At 45.6% G+C, this 24,250-nt stretch overlaps 1 protein-coding gene across 1 annotated transcript; it reads right to left on the bottom strand.

The window, feature by feature from the left end:
* Positions 1-2,305: 2,305 nt before the first annotated feature.
* Positions 2,306-23,883, bottom strand: C7H10orf95 (chromosome 7 C10orf95 homolog). The gene is made up of 2 exons (XM_029610265.1): positions 23,614-23,883; positions 2,306-4,506 (listed from the first exon to the last, which is right to left on the bottom strand). The coding sequence occupies exon 2, from the start codon at positions 4,405-4,407 to the stop codon at positions 3,760-3,762; it is 648 nt and encodes a 215-aa protein (XP_029466125.1). The 5' UTR covers positions 4,408-4,506; positions 23,614-23,883; the 3' UTR covers positions 2,306-3,759.
* Between the last annotated feature and the right edge of the window lie 367 nt (positions 23,884-24,250).

Here is a 24,250-nt window from a genome sequence, read left to right as displayed (position 1 = left end):
AGACGGATCGGACCAACTATTTGAAATATTCGAGTGCTCACCCCTTGGGGCTAAAAACGGGTTACCGATTTCCCAATTCCTGCGACTGCGACGTATTTGCTCGACAGTACAAGAGTTTAGGGTGCAAGCAGCAGAATTAACAAATAGATTTGCCCTAAGAGGTTATCCGAAAACTATCCTAAAAAAAGCGTACAAGAGGGCCCTGTATGCTAATCGGGATCTCCTTCTACAATACCAACAACGCCCGTTTTCCCAAAATGTGACATGTACTTTACAGTATTCGAAACAAGTGGGTAGGCTTGTTAACATCATCAAGACACACTGGCACATTCTGACCCTTCAGCCTGTCTTCCAGATTAAACCAAGATTTGCCTTTTTTAGGGGTCAGAACATTAGAGACATAGTAGTTAAGTCTACATTTAGGTCTACAGTTTCACCCCGACAGTCTGGTGGTCACCAAGGATGCGGACACTGCGATATGTGCCCCTTGGCATTGACAGGGGACCAATGGCAAGTTCCCAATTCTGACAGAATTCTGAGACTGGATGGATTAACTAGTTGTGAGTCAGAACGAGTAATTTATGTTATTCAGTGCCCGTGCAAACTGTTGTATATCGGTCGCACGAAACGCAAAATCAGAACTCGTCTCATAGAAACATAGAAGTTGTATAAGAACTGAGAAATTGACTGCTCCTATGGTAGCACACTGCATTAGACATAGACATGAGTTCACGGATCTCCGATGGCTTATCCTTGAACAGTTGCGTCCCGATCCACGTGGCGGGGACATCCAATCTCGGTTAAACATGCGCGAACAATATTGGATTTATTGTCTAACACAGTAGATCCCATGGGACTAAATGAAAAAGTGAATGGTATTCGCTCATTTAAGGATACGATTTTCAACTGTAGTGGTGAAGCATTTTGGGCACCCGTTTTTCCCCTTTCACTAATAGGAAATGGGCATTATTGCCAGCAGATTCCCGGCGGAGCCATGTTTATTTGAATCCCCCTTGTTGACGTGGGCAAGGGGAGGGTTGAAGTAGGGACGATGGAGATGGCCACTTAACTTTATGCAGTGTGGGTCAATTCAGAACAAAATATTACACACATTGATTTGAGTGTCTGTGAGGTATAATTGAAGGAGTCAGCATTGCGAAAGCGCGACGCTCCTTAGATAGACACATATCTGTCCCCGGAGTACTTAATATTGATCCTCCTAACAAACACCGAGGACGTGATAGAAGACTACGCTTGTCGAGCCTTCTGCCGTCGTTGACGTCAGCATCGGACGGAAAGAGAACTTCGTGTTCCGGTAATGAAGACTTCCGGTTTTCCAGGGTATATAACCATCACTGGAGGTCAGTTGCATTCAGAAGAGCAGACGCAGCCCAACGGGACTGCATTGAATTATAAAGAAGAAGCAATACCAAGGATTTATAAAAGGCTGCCTTACGACGCTCTCAAAAAACTTCGAAGGACACCCCCTGAAGCAGGACGATTCCGTCCGAAACACAGCTGTGTCGGGTGAACTACCATGGAGTAGATGAGTATTTGTGTCCCCTCCTTACAATTACGGAGATTGTGTGACTATCGATTTTATGATAAAAGAAAATATCAAAAAGAGTTAATTTAAATTAAAGCAAGGTGACCCTATACATGAATAGAGTCTGTTGCACAATACAGACCCTTTAAGTAAGGGGCCTACATACATTTGGTTGTGCACAAACGTAATGTGTTAAACTATACCTGTGGTACCATTTATTGTTGATATTGTTGCCTAAACGGTTCGGTACACTGGAATACAGTGGTATTGGGTTATTTTTGTTGTGATTGATATCTAACATGTTTACATGGTCTTAAATGGTGGCATAAAAGATGGGTGTTAGCTCTCTGTGTGCATTTTTTTTTCAAATGAAAGGCCTCCAAAATTCTCCCCCCCCCCACCTTCTGGTATGCCTCATTTCTATAAAAGCAAAAAGTACACGTACTTTCTGGCAGCTGGAAAGCCACTTACCTAGATATGGCTGATCATAGGAAGGTTAGTGCTATTTTTACCTGTGCAAAAGGTGTTGAAGCCTTTGAAAATTTATCCCTCCTAGTGCACATTAACATTAAAATCACAATAGATGCATCTATATACCCCCTGCTTCTGCAGCCCAATGTGCTCAGTGATTCTTTTCCCCATGGCCTGCTGCCATTTAGTGGATAAATGCCCAGTACATTTCCTCCCTATCTAAAATGGCTTAAAAAGAACTGGTGCGAGGAGAGACTGTTTTTTCTTTGAAATGAAAGTGACAATGGGTCTTAGAATAAAAGAATGTCCAATAACATGTACTAGACAAGCAGCCATACATTGCGATGGTGAGCACCAGTACATTTGTATTCTTACTCTAACTATTGTAATTATTGTGTCATGCGGGCTGCAATCTGGCAACACCCCCTCAGGAGCTGGGTTTATCTTTTGCCTAGCCAGCCCCTTCCCCAGCAGGTTGAGTCCTTGGGTTCTGGGGACCAGTATGGCTTAAATTTAAGAAGCTACCCAAGGTGGGTTAAGCTGAGCAAAACAGAGCAGATACAAGTTTAAACGTGAGGTCAGCCAAAGACATATTGGAAGCAGAGGTCTAGATACTGGACCAAGGAAGAAGCTGAGGTCTGGGCAAGGAGCTGAGGACTGGATCCTGGAACAGGAGCGTAGCAGGGTACTGAACAAGGGCTGGAACAGAATCCAGAAATTGAGTTGGGCAAGGTAAGGTAGGGAATAAATGCTAGGGACTGAACTGTGCAGGGCCTGTCACGGTCAGACAAGGACAGGACTAAATAAGGCAGACAAGAACACAGACCAGAAAACACTGAGGGCCGAGGACAGCAACACAAAAGGCTTGTAGGCTGCTAAGCAAGGAGAGGCCTAAGTAGGCCACAGAACAAGGTACAAGCAGCCAGAGGGCCTGGAGGTCACAAGGCAAGGCCTACATAGGCCGCAAGACAAGGAGGCCAGAAAGCATGGAGGAAGGTAAGCACAGGCAGGTCAGAGTCCCAAGGGTTACTCCATTAAATAGCATCTAGGTTCTGGAAAGGCAGAGTTAGATGAGGCTGGAGCTTGGTGTGCTGGAGATGAAGCTCTGGGAGATGCGCTGGTAGAGAGGAGGCAGCACCACAGGCTGAATCAGGTGTCCAGGGAGGAGATGGCTCTGCTAGCTTGGACCTGAGCTCACTGGAGGCCTCTGCTGGCGAGGAGGTATTAGGGGACAGAATCAGAGCACGCCGAGTGTGAACGGCAGGCAAAATCATGACCTTGTATACTGCTATTATATTCCCACCATCTTGCTCCTATTCCATGAAGTTATTTTACATAGCTTAGAAAGTACAAAATATAAATTCAGTAAATGAATGAAATGTAGTTCTTTTCTTACAAAGTTACATCTTAACGTTTTTGTTTTTCTTTTATAACTTTAGACTTCACACCCTGAATTGGTTAAACCTCCTTTCTCCTGCCCATTTATGATAGGTAGAAGACCAAGGCAGGGCTTACCCAACATTTTCTTTGTGAACCTACAAACCAGTCAGGTTTTTAGGAGATCCATGATGAGTGTCTCCAATATATGGAAATGTATCTTATGCATATTCATTCTGTTTATCCTGAAAACCCGATCCCTGGTGGGACTCTTCAGGATAGTTTCAGGAAGCCTGTGCTTAGCGTCCCGTGGTCTGCCTCTGTGGCCAGTGACCCTCTGTGAATATAACTTTACTAGTGCTTTGTTAGCGTTTTGATTTTTTCTTCTTCTTTTTGTTCTGGCTCTCGTTCATACTGCTATCTTCCTCGGGAGTAGGTAGCTGCCGAATCACTTTCTTTTCCAGGGTGTATTCCTGCTCTCCCACAAAGGGGTCGCCTTTCACTAAGAATTCACCATTTTGGTAGGTTATGGTAAAGACTGTCTTGGGATATGTCCCATAAACGCGCCGGAGATCATCCTTCACAAAGTCTGGAAGTTCCCTTTGGTGCCCAAAAACCCTCCCGACCTTGCCCCAGTGAAGCTCTCCCTTCATCCTGAAGCCCTCTGGCCATGCATCTTGGTTCTGCCATTGGCTGCTGTAATTCATGTAGGGATTGTACATAGATACTGGATTGACCTGCGGCAAGTAGCAGGAGGGGGCAAAGAGAAAGGAGGGGTCTATGCCATAAAAATGATGGTATTCCACGTAGCTTCCCTCGGCATCCTGGAAATCATTCTGGTTCTCCACTACAAATGTGAGGGGCCTACTGCTGAAGTTGTGCATCTGGATAGGAGGGAGCATGGTGGAGTAGGGTAACTCACTTTGTCTTCCCCACTCCAAGGGAGGACAGGCAGTCTGCTGGAGAAACATACTGGGGTAGTACTGTTCAGGCACAAAACCATAATGATTCATTGTACAAAGTCAACAGGATTGCATCTTCCTGAACCAGGGATGATTAGTTTCCCGCCTCTTCTCATTCTTCATATACAGCCTCTCCACAGAGTGTGAGCTCTAAAGAGAAAACACAACACAAAATTAAACTTGAAGAAATAGGCAAGCCCTGGACAGCTGTGGTAGTAGAAAAGCTTGGGTTTTGGTATTGTAATTTTCCTGCAGATGTGTTTATATCTTAAGATTCGAAACTAAAGTGAATTTTTAATATGCTTTAAACTGCTTCAAGTGAATTCTCTATTCAACAAAGGCCAAGCAATAAATAAAATAAACGTGACTGTTCCTAATCTCAAATGAAAGCAAACTAGGTAAGCAGCATAACATCACCCTCCTGACTATCTTTCAGCTGACCTACTCTGATAAAATGCCAAACCCTATGGTACAAAGGGATTATACTAATGCCCACTTTTACCATCTCACTGCTCAAGTAATCTACCTCCTCATGACTCCCATTTCTCCCCTCCTGTGTGTTGACACTCTCTAACAGGTAGGGCCAGATGAACGTCTTGAGCAGCCTAGCTGTGGTAAGGAGATCCCCACCCACCTTCACAGATGCTAGGATGAGTGAGGGTCCTACCTCTAACGATGCCTCATAGTGAACAGGGTGTCACCTCCTCACCCTGTACCAGTGGTTCTTTCTTATAAAGCGCAGAAGTGGCTTGGGGTGATTCTATGCCGCTGAAGCCCTGTGCGTTTACGGTGTCAACACTGGCGCTCAGGTAGAGTAGTGCTCAGGAGCAAGCATGGCCAAGACAGCAGCTACCTGCCTAGTGGAAAATCTGGGCCTACTAACAGCTATAAACTTATACTCTGGCCTGTCTTTCCCGCCTTCCAGCTTTAGTTTGTGATTGAACAATTATTTGTATATTGTGTTTTATTATGTGTGTTATTGCTGTAAACTGCTGCTTTTATTATATTTTACTGGCTATGCAATATAGACATTTTTATAAATAAAGTTCTTCCACAACTACGCTGCAGTGGTATCGTACTATGAGAATAAGCTTGTATATCTTATTCAGTCAGCAGAACAACTCAATACTAATACTGGGCAAACGAGTTGAGTCCATGCTCGCTGTCATTTATGTTAACTTTGGGGGAGCCCCTCAGCCTTCATGCAGGACACAGGGTTTCTTTTTTTTTAATTTATAATTGTTATTGCTGAGTAAGCAAAACATGGAAAAAACAGTATACATAAGAATCTGAAGCCAATCAGCAGAATGTAATACAACTTGCAATGAGGTGAACCAAACATATCTAAATATCAAAAGATAGATAGTTCATTGCTTCCCATCCCTCCCCCCCCCCATCATGCCTATAAAAGGTAAGTAATACAAAGAAGAATAATAAGTAGGTATATTAGGTATAGCCATGTCATGCCATGCATAATCACTATGAAAAATGAACTAACAAATTAATCAGGAGACTAAAAAATGTCCAGTGAACTGTCCAGCCATAAATTCAGGTTGTTGAAATGTTAGGTGTCTCCATGTTATATAAGGATCCCAAATAAGATGGAATTTGGGTAAGTGATGATATTTAAGTGCCATCAGGCGATATAAGGTACAGGAACTGTCAAGACGACTCAAATCTCAGATGAGGTAGGCAGTTTAGTTCTCTTTCCAGGAGGGTGAGGTAGCAATGGCCATATTGGTAGTGGTGGCATACCATTTGAATGAATGTTTGATGATGAACAGACAAAGTGTCATCAGGCATATGGAGAAGAGCTCGTGCCTTGGTCAGCTGAATAGGACTACTGAGAATCTCAGAGAGAGTCGCAGAGATGTACTTCCAGACGGACTGAATGTAGACACAATCCACCACATGTGACTATATGTGCCCAACTGATTGCAGTTTCGCCAACACTTCGGGTCATTGGCGGTTGGAAAAGTGCTGTAGACATGCTGGGGTAAGATGCCATCGATAGAGAAGTTTATAATTGGCTTCCATAAGGCGTGCCGAAACCAGCCCATGGGACATTCGAGTAAAGATGTCTTCCATTCCTCTTCGGTGAGAGTTCTACCGATATCCTGTTCCCAGGCCTTCAAGTGGGCTGGCTTCGTGGCTGGTCGTGATGCCAACAATTTGTACAGTTTGGATATCAGTTCACGTGGCAACTTTGGGGTGGTGCAGTACCCCTCGAATAATGATCTTTGAGCGAAGAATAGACCCTGTGCCTGTATTTGCAGTAAGAATGGCAAAGTTGCATATACGGTAAGAATTCAGTGCCTGAAAGGTGGGTAGGTCTTCTGAACATTTGAGAAAGAAATAAAAGAATCCTGGGCATACAGATTTGAGAAAGAGGTAATTCCTTGAGCCTTCCAAGATTTGTAGGCAGACCTGGGTAGTCCGGGGAGAGAATGAGAAGTATTATGGAATAAAGATGTCTGAAAAAAATAGGAGGCAGAGCCTACCAGCTTAAGTTTCCAATCTTTCCAAACGTTGAGGGTTTGTCTGGTGGCATGGTGTCTGGTGCATAGAGTGAAAAGGGAGTCTGGTCTCCAAGTACGATTGGGCTGCCACACCAAAGCGGACAAGGGCATGCTACACAACCATGCCTGTTCCATCTGAACCCAAGGTTTATTATCGCCAGGATGGTACCAGTCAATTATCGGCCTTAGCTGAGCAGCTGCGAAGTACATAAAAGGTTGGGGAGTCCTAGACCTCCCTGTGCTTTGGGCTGATAGGGAACTGAACGTGCTATCCCGGGGTGGTCTACATTTCCAGAGAAAGCGTAATAATTTCCTTTGCCAAATCTTCAGTGTGTCTGGATGTACAGGTATAGGCAAAGTTTGGAAACGGTATAGGAAATTGAGGCAGTACAATTCATTTTAAGTGTGGCTAATCGATCCAACCAAGTCAAAGGCAGAGAGTTCCATCTAATGAAGGAGAGGAACATAGTTAAGCTGAAATAATTCAGATACATTTTTGCCAATATAAACACCCAAATATTTAAGCTTAGTTTGATGCCATTTAAAAGGGATGAGATCGCTGAAGGGAAAGTACCATCTCTGGGGACAGGAAATATTCAAGATTTCAGAATTATCCAGTTTATTTTGAGCCAAGAGACAGCACTAAAGTGAGCGAGTTCAGATTCTATCTCCTTGAGGGACGTGGAAGGATTGCTAACTGTAAACATGATGTCGTCAGCAAATAGAGACAATTTATATTGCTGTGAATTTAAGGGAAATCCGAGAATATTCAGGTTATTTCGTATACGTGTAGCCAATGGCTCAAGAAATATAGCAAAGAGTATGGGGGACAAGGGCATCCTTGTCTAGTGCCTCTCTGGACAGAGAAAGGTTCTGAGTATTTATTTATTTATTTATTTATTTATTATTTTTATTATACCGAGTTTCATGATAGGAATCACATCAACCCGGTTTACAATTAACAATGTGAGTAAAGGCAGAGAGTAACATAGTAAACATTTCCCAATTCAACGTCACATATAGAATGAAACTTAACAGATATAATAACAATATTTAGGATGTGAGAAAAGTTACAAAAAACAAGGAAAAATAACTAGGATCTGAAAGGGGGAGGAAATTGAAGGAAGAATATTAACATTTTAGCCAACTGTATCAATTAATAAATATGTATAGTAATTATAAAATATAGATGAGTAGCAAAAATGATCAAATATGATGCTGTTGTGAAGTATAATAATAAGATGCTGTGACTGCGTATGAAGTTAGTGGGTTTATTACAGTTCACTAACTTTGTGTTTGTGCTGATGGGTGGGGAATTTAATCCAGTTCTGGGAACGCTTTTTTAAAAAGCCACGTTTTAGTCTCTTCCTAAAAGGTTGGGGCGCATGGTTCTTGTCTTTACCATTTATCTTTTAAGCATTGTATTTATCTTTTAAGCATTTATCTTTTTAAGCATTGTATTTAAGCACCATTGTATTTACCATTTATCTTTAAGCAAGCTGAAGGAGAGCTATAGAGAGCCTGAATCCAATTATGAAAAAAGGTCCAAAATTCCATGTGAGTGAGTATTTGAAAAAGAAAAGGCCAATGAACCATATCAAAAGCCTTTTCGGCATCTAGCTAAAAGGATATGGTCCAATAAAGTTGAGAAGACCCCCATAATATAATTGATAATCTTGTACACATTATCACTGGCCATACGACCAGGCATAAAGCCCGCCTGATCAGGATGAATAATTTTGGCAATGAATCAATTAACCTATTGGCTAGTATTTTAGCTAATATTTTATGATCAAGATTTATGAGAGAGATGGGCCTATATGAGGCACATAGGGCGGGATCTCTACCTGGTTTGGCAATGATGATGATTCCCGCTTTATGGATTCAGGTAATAATGCCCCCCCCTCATGTAAATAGTTAAAATGATTTTGGAGATGGGTGACGATAACAGGCCCATACAGTTGGTAAAATCTAGCGGTAAAGGCCATCGGGACCCGGTGCCTTTCCTACTTTGAGATCACGAATAGCAGACAGAATTTCAGGGCTGGTATTGCAGTATTAAGTGAATCTCTCATGTCTGCGGATAGATGAGGAAGAGGTATAGATTGGAGATAATTATCAATATCACTGGCCTGGATATGGGACTCAGCTGCATAAAGATTTTGGTGAAATTTAAGAAATTGATGTGTGATGCCCTTGTTCATTTTTAATTTTGAGAATATGGTTTTGGCAGGATAGCTTTTTCAATTGGTGAGCCAGTATCTTTCCAGCTTTGTTACCTCCCTCAAAGTATATCTGACGGGTAATATTCATTACATGAGCGATGTGGTCGACCTCCAGTCTGTGGAGATCCTCTCGAGCCTTGGTTAGTTGAGCCAATATTTTGTTAGTACCCTTATGGACGTGATGATGTGTTAAAGCCCTGATCTGGTCTCGTAAAAGAGAACAGGCTGCCTCTCTGTTTTTTGAGGTGGGCGGACCGGGATATAAAATGACCACGGATGAATGACTTAAAGGAGTCCCAGAGTATAATCGGGGAGTCAACTGAATTCATGTTATCTAGGAAAAAATCATGTATGATGCGGGTGGAGGTATGTTTCGACTCATCCACAATTTGTCCTTCCCTGAGGGAAGAGCCTTCTTGTGGCGGCTGTCAGCTATAATGTCCGGAGTCAAGAAACGTTTCCACCATATCCGCATCTCAAAGGGAATTCGTGAGGATTTGGTTATCTGGCACAGATTTCTGTCTAACTTCAATGGAACATTGTTGTGGCAGTCTGAAGCGGTTTCAAATTAAGAGTTACAACTGTTCACGGACTCGGCGGGATCGGTTGGGTTTGGTTCGTACTTTCAAGGAGCATGGCACACAACTCAGTGGCCTGAGGAGCGGGCACATTTCGGCACCACCAGGCATATCACCTTCCTAGAGCTTTTCCCCATCGTCGTTGAGGTCGTACTATGGGGTGAGCGGATCAGAAATAAAAACGTGATTATCTGGTGCGATAACCAGGGTGTAGTCGAGGTTATCAACAAGAGAGCAGCAAAACACGTTAGTCTCGGATTTACTGCGTGAATTCATCCTTCGCTGCATGGAATTAAATGTGACTGCGTGGGCATGGCACGTGCCGGCGATTCTAACACTTTGGCTGATACACTTTCTCGTTCAAAGTGGGACACGTTCTGGAAACTCGCGCCAGAAGCGGATCCACGGGGAGCTTCAGTGCCTGCTTTCCTTTGGCAGTTTGGTATCCAGAAACCTGGAGGTTGCTACAAATGACTCCGCGTAAACAGTCAGGAGACAGCGAGGCCAACGGCACACAGACAGCTCCGGCGTCTCGGGCCACTTCACCCACCTCTGTGTCCTCGGCTAGTGTGATGTCTCCACCTGCCTCAGCAGCTCTTCCTGTGGCTACCCCCCTGAAAGGCATAACTAAAGAAGCTGCCAGCAACCTTACAAAAACAGCCAGTGAGTCCATGTCAAACCTCTCCGAAGCAGGATCCATTAAGAAGGGGGAGAGAGAACTCAAAATGGGGAGACCGTGTTTTGTGAGTCTGTGGTTTCTCCCCCACTGCTGAGTCTCTTCCTCAGGTTCTGTTGAACAAATGTAAACTGACATTTTGGAGGAAAAATAATTCAGTGATATTTCCTCACATCTTATTTGTATCAATGAAAGTAAGAAGTGAAATAGATTTGTGTTACAGGGTAACTTTTTATTTTTCTTCAGTCCTGGTTTCTGCTTAAATATGTTGTAACATTGTCAATTTGTTTTTTTTCAGTAAAGTTAGTACAATGTAACTAAAGCCACATTTATAGTTTGCCAGTTGACTATACAATTTGGCCCGATTTCATTCAAAAAGAAACTTAAAAACAGGGCTGTTCACACAAGCCTTCTCTTAATGGACACCCTACAACAGCACATCTATGCACTCCTTTTCACAGATCCGCCCCTTCCTCCTCCTCCTCCTTTCGCATCAGGCACTTTATAGACCTTAAGATTAAACTATTGTCTAAGCTTCCGCCCCTTCCTCCTCCTTCTTTCTTACCTGCAATTTTATAGACCTAAAGATTAAGCTATGATCTAAGCTTGCTACATTCGTTCCTATGTTAAACTGTTATGTTATATTTAACTATGTTACTATTTATTATGTTAATCGTATGCTTTTGCTTTCTACTCTCCCACCCTGTAAATCCCCTGTTCATTGTAACTTTATCTTCCTAGTTAATCGGTTACCCCTTGTTTCAATGTAAACTGGTACGATAAGACACTAGTCTTGAGTATCGGTATATCAAAGTATTTTAAATAATAAATAATAAATAAATGTCACTAGCCCCTTCCACGTGGTCTGCATACGTGAAAGGGGCTGAGAAGGTGGTGTCCTTTTTCTCCAAATGGGGGGTGGCGCGAGGGACCAGTTTCGGAGTGGGGCATAATGTGATACATAGAGGTGGCAAAAGCGGAAGGGACATCAAGGGCAGCAGTGGCAAGACAACTAACAGGCTTTTCCTTCTTTTTGAGGGCTCATGGTTGGGGTTTTCCTGGGCAGACAATTTTTGATACGTTGTGTATTGTTGGGTTGGACAAAGAAGGAGCTCGAGCAGGAGAGGGAACACGAGCAAGTAGAGGGAAAACATCCATTACCCACCATACTCTACAGAGACTATGGACAGTTTAGCAAACATGTTTAGTTCTGAATTCAAACACGCTTGTTTCGCGTAGTTTTCGTTTTTGCAATCTTTGAAGCTTTTCGAGTCAGCAAACTAGTGGCTAGGGCCACCAAACTTTGGGAGTCTTCTGGTTTGCGCTCACAGTATGTCACCCGGGAGGCAGATTCCATCATATTGTTTATACATCGTTCCAAAATAGATCAGATTGGAAAAGGTTCATACATAGTCCTTTGCGCCATCCCCAACTGCAGGACCTGTCCTTTGGCTAACTACAGGGCTTATGTAGAACTTTGCCCTTCTGAGAGATCCATATTTTGGTTCACTCAGATGGCAGACTGCTCACCAAATTTCAATTCGATGCAGTGCTACTCAAGTGCTTTAACGTACCTCGGGTTGGACTCGTCCCATTTCGGAACACATTCCTTCCGAATAGGTGCAGCTACCTCAGCCGTTCAAGCTGGATTACCGGGAGGTATGATTCAGCAGATTGGGCGCCTTCAAAGGTTACATACGCCCGGGACATCAATAAACAATGCAATATACTAACACTTCTCTCTTTTCAGGTCCCAGAAGTTGGGGCCACCGAATATGGATTGTGGGACACTCCATCAGGTGGGGTTTTCAAGCATGCCCAGGAGCGTCCTTATGGGGTGCATTTGGACTTAACACAGTATAACATGACAATCCGTTGGCTGGGACGCAGAGGCATGGGCTGGGACGAATTGCTTCCCTGCCTGCAGAGGAGCGTAGTGCGATTTGGGGCAACCACAGATTCTGATTATTCACCTAGGCGGTAATGATTGGGGTTTGATGTCTGGACGCCAGTTATCGCTATGGTACTTGCTACCGTCTACAGTAATTTGTTGGTCAGACATTATTCCAAGGCCTGCTAAAATGAATAAAAAGATTTGGAAACGCTGCTGGGCCAAGGCAAACAGGCAAATTGGTTCCTGGCTTACATTATTTGAGGGTCGTCACTTTTGTCATGAGTGGTCATGGGAATGTGGGAAAGGGCTATTTTCGCCCAGACAAGGGTGCATCTATCCTTTATAGGACAGGACTTGTTCCTAAATTCATGTCAGGATGCCTTGGAAGCGTTGCTGCGGTAAGGATCTAGGCCGCATCTTTGGGGGGTCACAGGATGGGTCCATCCTGCGCCGGTGGCGGGTTGCCCGAGCCGATTGAGAGGCAATGTGTTGATGGCAGGACAATTGGGTGCAGTTGTCCTGCGGGAGGCTCCTTGTTGCAGGTGGCGGGAGCTGGTGGTCACAACCCCTTGCTGATGGTGGCGGGGGTTGTGGGTATAGTACAATGTTAATATCTGCGCACCTTGTTGGCGGATGGCGGGTGCGCAGGGAAGCAGATGTAAAGTCCTGGCTCGGGCAACTAATTGTTGTAACCTATTTGTTGTACAATAAAGTTGCAGCCTGTTTGATCCCACTCTTGCCTAAGTCTCGTTGATGTTATCGATTGCATTGCTTGTTATTGACTTGTGAGAGGGTGGGTGCTGGGAGAAAAGTCAGTCCTGGCTACCCATATTATCACCTAGCAACTTCATGTGTGTCCCCTGGTCTTTGTGCTCTGTAAAAGGTAAACAGCCCTTTCTATTACTTGCAGGTTTCTGCAATTACCATAATATCAGATAAGTACCAGTTTGCTCTACATGACCCTTCACAATGAGGCTATTGCAAAATGTTCACAATTCTTTTCTGAATTTTCTCTGTAGTGTTCTTTTACAGGTTCTCCCTGTACTTGTGCCAGGACAGGGAAGTGTACTGGTTTTAACCCTTTAAAGCTGGTTTACCCTAAATTATTTCTGACCAGAATTATGTGTGTCTGTGTGGTGACTGTGCATAAAGGAATGAGCTCATGACTGTCCATGGTGAAGGGGTCCTTTTAGGATGTAGTCTCCAAAAATATCACAGGCTCCTCCCTATCCCCCAAGAGCTCCCTTTCTGTGGGCTTTTCCCCCTTATCGATGTGGACCTCCCCTCTGCATGAGCTGGTATCCACAGCTAAAACTGCATCCCCCAGAGGGGAACCAAACGTGCTTGTCGCCATTGGACGATTAGTTGTTTGTCAAATAGAGCTTACCTTTCTGGGCAAACTGGTACTTATCTGCTATTTTGGTAATGGCAGAATCCTGCAAGTAACAGAAAGGGAGAGAGTTGGAGAGAACACCCACACTTGCCTTGAGCCACCAATGGAAAGACATGAACTAAATTAAAAAAATAAAAAATCCTGCTTGATCCCTCTGGGTACAGCAGCCCTCTTTCACTGCTGTGGGCCCTGAACTACATTCAGGAGAGCTGCCATACTCTTTTTTTTTTTTTTTTTTTTTGGTGGGGCTGGTGCTAATGTTGAAGGAGCTGCTTTTTAACCTATGTTTTTAGTGTTGAGGATTTATGTGCAATTCTAAAGCGTTTGTCTCTGGCTGCTTGTTCAGTAAAGTCTGTGCAAATGCAGAGTATAATGGGAGGTGTGCAGCAGCACGCTTTGTCCTGAAAAACACGTGGGGTGGTTCCCCATTTCATCCCTCTCTGAGCTCAAGGCTGATCGTTATACACACTGGGGCCCAGCCAATGCCGGGCGCCCTGAAGCTCTGCATTAGTGACATCACTCAGCTTTGCCAAGGGGCTCCTTGTGATACTAGGACCCTGGGCAATACCCTGCTTACCCACCCTAACCCAAAACAGGCCCGGTCTGGGCTGGTTTTTTCCTGCCTATGTTGCACTGAAATAAAAGGATGATTAGAAAGTAACAGAGTAGATGATAGCAGATGAAGATCAATTGGCCCATCCATTCTCCCTAATTATTCCTGTCCATACTGGTAGGGATATACCCTAGCTGGTATCCACAGAAGCTTCACAAAGCAGGTGGTATAAATAGCACACACATGAATTGAAATACATCACGGAAGAAATATGTGGCAAACAATTTACTGGTCAATATTAGTTACAATAGACTTTTGGTAAGTGCATACAATCATAAGTGCATCACAAAATATTGCATTGAATGTACATTTCTAAAACAGGGGACCACAACTTTTTAAGAGTCTGTGAGTTAAGGGTAGTTCAATAGAGGGAACCTAGGCAGATTGTATGCAGTTAGGAGATCTATTTAGGCTTGTGAGCCAGTAACTCTGAGAAAGTCACAGATGATGCACGAGACTATCGTGGGAATTGCTTATTCAAATTCAGCCGCGGGGTGGGCGAAGATAAGTGAAAGTTGTACACTTAAAGCCTTTAACTGGTTACTCTGTCGCAGAGAAGGAATATATTTCAATTTAAAGACTTAGCTGCTGAGGCGCTTTTTGCAGAAAATGTGTAGCAATTGTTACACTACTGTTTAGACCGTCAAAGAATTTTTCTGCAAAAAGAGCCTCAGCAGCTAAGTCTTTAAATTGAAGTATATTTCTGCTCTGCGACAGAGTAACCAGTTAACGTCTTTAAGTGTACAACTTTCACTTATCTTCGCCCACCCTGCGGCTGAATTTGAATAAGCAATTCCCACGATAGTCTCGTGCATCATCTGTGACTTTTCTCAGAGTTACTGGCTCGCAAGCCTAAATAGATCTCCTAACTGCATACAATTTGTCTATGTTCCCTCGTATTGAACTACCCTTAACTCACAGACTCTTCAAAAGTTGTGGTCCTCCTGACACAGCCTCTGATGCGAAACACGGCCGTGTCAGGATTCTTGTGTGTACCATTGTTTTAGAAATGTACATCCAATGCAATATTTTGTGATACACTTATGATTGTATGCACTTACCAAAAGTCTATTGTAACTAATATTGACCAGTAAATTGTTTGCCACACATTTCTTCCGTGTTGTATCCATAGAAGCTTAACATCTTGTAGGATATCGTTCCTTATCCATGTCCATTTTGTTGTCTTCTTATCCTGGTTAGATGAGCATACAAATTGCCATGCTTAATCCAATAACCCCGTCCTGCCACCTAAAATTTCTAATAATCTAAGCAGCTACCAAAACTAATGAAGCTTTTGTCTGAAATTAGTGAGGCCATTGGGCAAATATCTGGTTGTCTGTCTCCATGGCCTTGCTGGATGGTATCTAGTCACCACCAACCAGGTTGGCTTCTAGGGAGTTCCCTCCTGAGATACAGTGTTCACCACTGTTTTCTCCTTATCACTTCTACCCTTACCTTTTCTCTTGAGGGGAGTAAAAGGAGGGTTGTTTTCAGTACTGCGACCTTCCAACCTTGCTCCTACCATTGTCCTCTAGATCTGTCCCAAACATGCTTGGATTTGGCCACTGGTTTCCACTTCTGGAAGGTTGTTCCAGGCCATCTACCAACCTCTCATAAATGTTCTCATATTTCCTCAGATCCTTCCTCCCCCCACCTTCAGAGCATGATCCCATAGCCCTTGAATTCCTTATTGTTGTGTTCCCAAATGCAGATTTTTATAATTTTTAGCAGTGAAGCTAATTTTCAGTAAAGAATTGTGGTTGCTGTTTTAGTCCATTTGGATAGTGGAAGTTTCAGATACCTGAAAGGTTTTAATGATGCACAAGCAACAAACATTTTCTGTTGGAAAGAAATCAATAGAACTAGGGGTCATGATATGAAACTTCAGGGAGGACGACTCAGAACCAACATCAGGAAATATTTCTTCATGGAGAGGGTGGTGGATGCCTTGGAATGCCCTTCTGGAGGAGGTGGTTAAGGCAAAAACAGTGAAAGATTTCAAAGGGGCATGGGATAAACACTGTTAGGCTAGAGGATGGAAATGAAGAAAAGATGCATGGGGGTAACTTGCTGGTCTGTACCTTTAACCAATAAGCCTTCATACTGTTGATGCAACTCCAGCATTGCTCTCTGTTTCAATGGCAGGGGGAAAAGAGGAAAAGGGGAATTTAATTCAGACAGCAACCAACAAGGACATTGAATTTTGCAGTCTGGGAAAGCAAATAAGCATGGGGGTAACTTGCTGATGCGGCTGTTACTACCCTTAACCAATAAGCCTGTAACTCTTGATGCAATCCAACATTGCTCTTTGCAAAATCCCCGTTACCTCTTTGGCAAGAAGTAACGGGGATTTTGGGCTCAAACAGCAACCAAGGGCCCTGCTTTTAATGGTCTGGGCAACTGATAAGTATGGGGGTGACTTCTATGGGGCAGCAGAAACTACCATGAGTTTGCTGGGCAGACTGGATGGACCTTTGGTCCTTTTTTGCTGTCATTTCTATGTTTCTATGTTTCATTTCTATGTTTCTATATGTTAGCCCAATACAAAGGTATATATAACTTGTTTGTTGACCATTAACTCTACCAGCTAGTTTTCCAAACCCTTGCCCATTCCCTCAGTAATTCCAAGTCCCCTCTCATTTTATCACCCCTTCTGCCCCGTCTACCCTGTTATAGACTTTTGTACCATCTGCAAACAAACATACTTCTCTCCCCCCCGCCGATTCCTCAGCAAAGTCGTAGATAAAAGACATAGCAAGGAACCGGTGCCAGTACTAAGCCGGGGGTATCTCACTGGTCACTCTGCCTATCCCCATTCTCTGTGTCCTGGTGCCTCATCAGTCCCTCGCCCAATTTTCAAATTTCTGGCCTACTCCTAGGCGGTCCAGCTAGATTCCCAGGAAACTGGAGTCCCTGCTTCTTTTCGTACTGTGCTGGGGAGGGTGGACCCGATTTGCTTTTCGGTCTCAACCAAGCTGCATGCCATAGTAAAACAGAATCCATTCGGCTTCTATTAGTCTGCACTTGGATTTCCTCCCCGAGAAAAGAATGATCCTTTTCTCTCCCACCTTCAGTTACTTCCTTTCCTCTCTCACACCAGAATAATGTAGAATGCAAACTTTAAAATAATATAATGCAGTACTCTCAATAGTAAATTTGCAAAGGATGAGGTGCCTTTATGTGGGCAAAACAGTAACCTCCCTCCATCCTCTATATTTGGGCAAATGGATTTTTAGCTGCCTGAAATTATGCATGTGCAGGGCCTTATTTCAGAAGAATTTGTGTGCGTAAAATGTGTTTTTTTGCTGGAAAATGGGCTTTAGGAATTTGCCTGAGAGGGGAGGCGTTGTACTTGTAGAAACAATTCTCCATGTACGTTTCCATGCAGCAGAAAGAGGCGTTCTGAGAGGGAAGGTGAGTTTGGGGGTGGGGGGAACCCTTTATGCGCCTTGGGGATTTTCCAAAGCATAGGCATAACTCTACTCACAGGAACACCTACTGACGAGCGGGCGATAGCGTGGGTTCCACACCCATCGGCCAATTATCAGAGTGGATTCATACGCACAAGTCTGCTTTGAAAAAAAACTCTGGGCTGCGGCTCGCGGGCGCTTTGTACAAATCAAATGGTGGCCCCTGCACGAACCCCTGCTGGAAAATTACTCTCCCCATTTTCAGAAGAACGCAAGGTATCTGCTGCTAACGCACATGCTTTACACCATCGTTTCACGACGGGGAAGGACCACGTGTGCGCAGTTAGGCACGTGGACAGTCCGATATTCAGACAGTGCAAACGGGTACCTAGTGTCTGAATACTACTTTGTCTTGTGCGGGCGTGCATTTGCATTTACCCTTCGATATTTATTCATTCTGCTGTGCTCTTTTGCCACAATAACTCATTTTTGGGCTGCATGACAAACTGTGTGTATGTCCTGGCCTTTCTCCCCATAGGTCCCAGCTTCCGGGAAGCAGTAAATGCTCGTTTTAGCTCTTTTCCCTCTACTTCTAAACAGAAGCTTTTGAGAACGTGGGCGGGAAGGTTTGCATTTGGCCTGGTAGCTCTCTCCTGCTGCTTCAGACTTTCAGCACCACTGGAACCGGACTCAGCCGGAGCTATGATGCTATGAGCCTTCAACCCAAACTACCGGCAGTCTTAACCCATTGCCACCCTCCCCCCCCCCCCCCCCCCAATCTAACCTCGCCATTGCAGTAATAGTTCTTGGCAGGAGTCCACCAACCATAACTCCATCTGGGAGAAGGGCGCCTTTGGCCTGGCTGAGTGATAACCGAGCCTCCCTCCCCAGAATCCAGGCTCAGGAATCAAAGCTAGATTTCTCATTTCCTGGCACTGACTTTATTCCAGGCGTGACTTGTTCCTACAGTACTTCACTCTATTGTCTGACTTTCCGCTTTTTTTTTTTTTTTTAATCCTGTCATTATTCCGTTAGGACTACACATTTCAAATAGACCTCAGCGAGCAGGGCTCCCTTTTGCCATTTTCCCCTCCTTGTTTTCAAGCCGGTCCTTAACCAGTAGATCCTACCGCCTGAGAGCAAAGGATTCCACCAGCAAACGTCGCAGCGGAAAGCCGCTCTCTTTCTCCCTCGCAACTGGAACTCCCCCCGCAGAAGTACCATGAGAATTTAGAGAGGGGAAAACAATCTCTTTTCCTGTAATTTAAACTGAGAGTCGCTTGAGACAGCCGGCGTGCCAATCAGTTATTAGCTTATGGTGAGCGTGGTCTCCACAGCAAGCAAAAAAAGATGCAAGCAGGCAACTGTTGACCTGTCACCCTGCCAACTGGAGCAGGCTACATTAGGAGGTGAACACAGAAGCAGGAGGCAAGATAAGGGCTTCACAGAGGGCCCAAAGAAATAGGACACCAGTAAAAATTATTAACCTGGCCTGTTTGTGGCTCTCAAGGACCAGAGTCGGCCACCCCGGAAAGTGCACCAGAGACTGATTCAGCCACAATCAGCCTGAGACCCCAGGAGAAGGAATAAGGCTAGGAGCCCCCCCGAGGAAGAGATTACAGTTACCAAACAGGTCTGGGGAGGGCCCGGGGTGGAAGGAGCAGCCGTCCCAACTTGATGACCTGTTTTTGGGTGAAGAGAGACTGGATTTGAATCTTTGCGACCATGGACATTGTTCGCTGTGGTGCGCTGCTGGAAGCATACTGCGTTTGCTCTTGCTTTATCCTTACCACCAATTTTATGGTAAAGGATATTCGTTTGAACAGCAGCACCAGTATGGACCTTGTTTCTTGGACTGGTGAGCAGGAACAGCTCCTGTGAGAACAAAAAGTCTAAAAGACTGATCACCCCCACCCCCGCCTCACCCCTGTGCAGCAAGCATGGCAGCTCATGGGGGTCTTGCGTGGACCTTAGCCCTCCCTATATGCCCCCGTGGCCGGGACAAGGCTACATAAAGAGCTTCCCTGCATTGGGGAATTACAGTTAATGCCTTTATTAATTTGCATGGAGGGACGCTAACATGTACTCACTTTGTTGTGCACAAAGCTCAGGAATAAAGCTGTCTGCACAGTCTAGTGCAGCTTATTATATTAAGGCAAGAGAAAGTATTAACTGGGTCTCAACCTGAAATTGGGGGAAACTATTCCTGTTCGACTTCTCATGTTTCTTTAAGAACGTCACAAAACCTTTCATTAAGGGCACAGGTGTTGATAATGTGAAGCTGTCAAAGACTTTGACTCTCTTCCTGAAAGGGACTCAGTCTAAAATTTTCTGAAACAAAGCAGTATCTCACCGGATTGGCGGGTCTTAAACAATGAGTGATGGAAGAAGAAGCTTAATGACTTAATGAAATCATTTGCTATATTTGAAGGCTGACATGAATAAGTAGATAGGATATGAGCTTCAACACAGAGAAAAAAATGCATCTTTCGGAGTATGCAGCACCGTGTTGGAATCACCCGCACTCTTAAATCTAGCATTTTGCCTTCTGCTGGAGGGTCCAGCATGGTCAGCACTCAACAGTTGCTCTCTTCCATCAAATTGCAACACCTCTTTTTTTTCCTTCTAAAAGAAAAGGCAGAATGATTCCAAGAAGTGTCAAGAAAAACTTTGGGGTAGATTTTCAGACGAGCGCGAACAGCCTACTTTTGTTTGCGCTCCAGGCGCAAACAAAAGTACGCTGGATTTTAGTAGATACGCGCGTAGTCGCGCGTATCGGCTAAAATCCTGGATCGGCGCGCGCAAGGCTATCGATTTCGTATAGCCTGCGCGCGCCGAGCCGCACAGCCTACCCCCGTTCCCTCCTAGGCCGCTCCGAAATCGGAGCGGCACTAGAAGGGAAACTTTCCTTTGCCCTCCCCTCACCTTCCCCTCCCTTCCCCTACCTAACCCACCCGCCCGGCCCTGTCTAAAACCCCCATCCTACCTTTGTCAGGGGATTTACGCCTCCCGGAGGGAGGCGTAAATCCCCGCGCGGCGAGCGGGACTCCTGCGCGCTGGCCCGCGACCTGGGGGCGGGTACGGAGGGCGCGGCCACGCCCCCGGACAGCCCCGGGCCGCAGCCACGCCCCCGTACCCGCCCCCAAAATGCTGCCGACACGCCCCCCAACGCCGCGCACTCCGGCCCCGCCCCCCGACACGCCTCGAACGCCCACTCCGAAAACCCCGGGACTTACGCGAGTCCCGGGTTCTGCGCGCGCCGGTGAGCCTATGGTAAAATGGGCTCACCGGCGCGCAGGGCCTTGCTCGCGTAAATCCGCCCGGTTTTTGGGCGGATTTACGCGAGCAGGGCTCTGAAAATCTGCCCCTTTATTTGTAAATATATTTTTTTTTAAACTGTGCTTTAGCTTTGTCCAGTCATCAATCTGTTTGCCGGCACAGACAGGAAACCCACACCGATGGTACATAGATTCCTCCCCCCCAAGGAATCCCTTGGCCTTAGCTTATAGCAGTTGCAAAAGCTGGGTCGTCCCCCCCCCCCCCTGTAAGAACTGGCTTCATGCTCCTGGAAACTGAACAATCAGAATTTAGTTGATGGCAATACATAGCATGGAAGAAGTCCAGGCCCCACCATAACTCTTTGCTTATCCATCCCATGTCCCAGTGTTCTTATAGAGATTGTGTTGCATTTGGTGATCCTCAGGCCAACCCCACGAACCGCCATCCTTACCTCTGTGTCCAGGCCAGCCGCACTGCTCCTCGAGGTAGCGAAAATGCCACAGGCTCATCACATGGCGAGATGCCGCCGTCAGTAACGCGCAGGGTAACGCGCAGCACCTCTCCTTAGGTGCATTTAAAGGGGCAGCTCCCCACAAGCAACCTGCCCAGCTATTTGGAGCAGTGCATGTTCCTTCTCAGCCTGACTCCTGCCTTTGTCCCAACCTGTGGCTGTCAGCGGGCTCGAGAACAGATGTCAGCAAAATTGAGCGTTGGCTGTCAAACCCACTGACAGCCACCGCTCCTGTCCAAAAAGAGGCGCTAGGGACGTGCTAGTGTCGCTAGCGCCTCTTTTTACTGCGGGCCCTAATTTAAATATTTGGTTTTACTGTATCGCGCGCACAGGACACTGGCCTGTGCGCGCGCCAGGAGAGCGGGCGCTTGCCTGCTCTCCCACGAACTTTACTGTATTGGCCTGAAAATAATGCTCCTGCGAGAATTTGCATACATAAAACACTACTTCTGGGGGAATTTGGATAGGTAATTAAAAATTGTGTAGTAACTGTCTTCAGTATTGCATTTTAAATTAATTATTATTTATTTATTTATTTTTACTTTTTATATACCGGCATTCGCGATGGGAGTCGCATCAAAAGACAGTACTACTCAAAAGTATTCGCTATGGGACAAGTATACTACTCAAAAAAAGTATACTACTCAAAAAAAAAAAAAAAAAGTATACTACTCAAAAAAAGTATACTACTCAAAAAAAAAAAAAAAAGTATACTACTCAAAAAAAAGTATACTACTCAAAAGTATTCGCGATGGGAGTCGCATCAAAAGACAGTATTACTCAAAAGACAGTAATTATAGTGTTGTTTTGATAAATAATGTTTGCAGAATTTTACAGGAATTGTAAATAGTGTGCAGAATTTTTAAGTGTGTTTTTGAGTAGAATTTTCCCAAAAGAACCATCTCTTCTTCCCCCTCTCAGGTTCACACTCTCGCCCTCCTACTCCCCCCCCCCCCCCCACCTCCCAATCTTTTCCCCAGTTCTCTCTCTCCCCCCCCCCCCCCCCAATCCCCCGGGCTTAACCCTTCCCTTACCCCGTTCAATCTGCTGTTAAGGTTGCCCGCCAGCCCCAATGTTCACCAACTCTCCTCGACTGCAAAAGAGGCGAGGCTCTGGGACAGTTTAAAAAAAATAAAATAAAAAAAACCTCCAAAGGCCAGCTTTCCAACGTGAGCGCCGGGGAGCCTGGCTGCCGGCGGCTGAGGTCCAGGCTCGTGGCGGTGAGGGAGGGAGAGAAGGTCAGAGAAGCGCTGGCACGGCGGGGGACAGGGGGGGGGGGGGTTTAGTCCTTCTTCGCCCGAGAGAAGCAGCGCCGGCGTGAAGGACGCTGCCTCCTACCTCTGTCAGCCTGGGCTTAGCCCTCTGCTCCTAGGGTGGCGAATTCTGCGCAAACTCCGCACTGCGCCCCCGGGAGTAATTATAATAACGAGGCAGCACTGGACAGCCACCATGAAGGGAGGCAAAATGACGCTTAAACTCTGGGATCCCAAATCACCTTCCCCTGCCTCAGTCCTTTCAATGCCATTATTCATCTGCTCTTTCGCTGAAACTACCGAGTAAAACGGTCCAAACGTGGGAAAGCGGCCAGACCAATGATACAGATTGGCTTCATTACCAGTAGTCTTTACTTTGCTATATTTCTCTTTACCAAGTCACTTTAGGAATAGCCTTACTCCGGGATTCAACATATTTTAGGAACTGCAAAATTATTATTAGATTTTCATTCAAGTCGTTCCTCCTTTCTCCTACATCTTCCAGCGAAATTAGAACCAGGGCTGGCATCTTGGTGCCATGGGCCTTCATTCAGAACTCCCTGGATTGTTTCCAGTATTTTAATATTCCCTCTCCAACGTTCACTGCGGCAACGAGCCTGAGGCCGGGAGCCCTGCAATGGGGCTCCTTCTGGCACCTTGCATCATGGGCTCTAAGGACCTGGTTGAGGACCATGGCTCCCTCTCCCCCCCCCCGGGTTGTGGATGCTGGCATGGCAGGACCCCCAGTGGTGCAGAGAACTAGATCCAGAAATGGAGCCTAGGACCCTGCACGTGGCAGCGCGCACTCCTGCAACCGAGCCACCGCAGCTGGCCCTGAACTGGGAAATTAAACATAATTCTGTGACCCAGTAAGCAAAAAAAAACCCAGAGAAATTATTGCTCTACCTTTCTTCCGAAAACAAATTTGCTTCGGTTTTCTCAGATCAGATCTCAAGTCTTGCTGTCCATCTTCCTGTGGCTTTTCAGCAGAGCGACTGCCACTTCACAGAAGGGCAAAACTCCCGCCTCTTGAGGCAGGAGGGAACCTCGCGTGCGAGCCCGGGCTTCGCTTTCGAGCTCTGCTGGTATCCTGACGCGACCTCCCCACCGGAGCCGGGCTTCGCTCTCGAGCTCTGCTGGGATCCTGACGCGACCTCCCCACCGGAGCCCGGCTCCGCCCTCATCTATGTACCTGCCAGCCCCCAGCACATCCAGGGAGAGACGGTAACCAGGCAAAGAGAAAACAGGCGGGAAAGGAGGCAGCTCAGACAAAGGGAAGGGAGCAGTTCCTCTCTGACATGCTAGGCATATACTGCTCAGGTTCGCTTTGTACCTTACATGTCATTAAATCGGCTTTAGCAGGAACTTTTCGTCCCCATGCTTGTGGGGAAGAAACTTTCATTAAAGGGAGCGTTTTCACAAGGAATAGAGGCAGACCAAGTACACAGATTCGGTCCTCACATACAGGCCAAGTAAATAAAAGCGTGCGGGAGAGCAGGTGCTCCAAGCTTAACGCCCGCTCTCCCCTCGCGCCCCCGGGCAC

This window comes from Rhinatrema bivittatum, chromosome 7 (assembly GCF_901001135.1).
Source record: "Rhinatrema bivittatum chromosome 7, aRhiBiv1.1, whole genome shotgun sequence".
Classification (NCBI taxonomy): Eukaryota; Metazoa; Chordata; class Amphibia; order Gymnophiona; family Rhinatrematidae; genus Rhinatrema; species Rhinatrema bivittatum.
The sequence above is the reverse complement of the archived record's forward strand: the minus strand, read 5'-3'. Positions and strand labels throughout refer to the sequence as shown.

Coding starts and splice junctions, on each gene's coding strand:
- C7H10orf95 (XM_029610265.1), bottom strand. CDS start 4,407: ATGAATCATTATGGTTTTGTGCCTGAACAGTACTACCCCAGTATGTTT.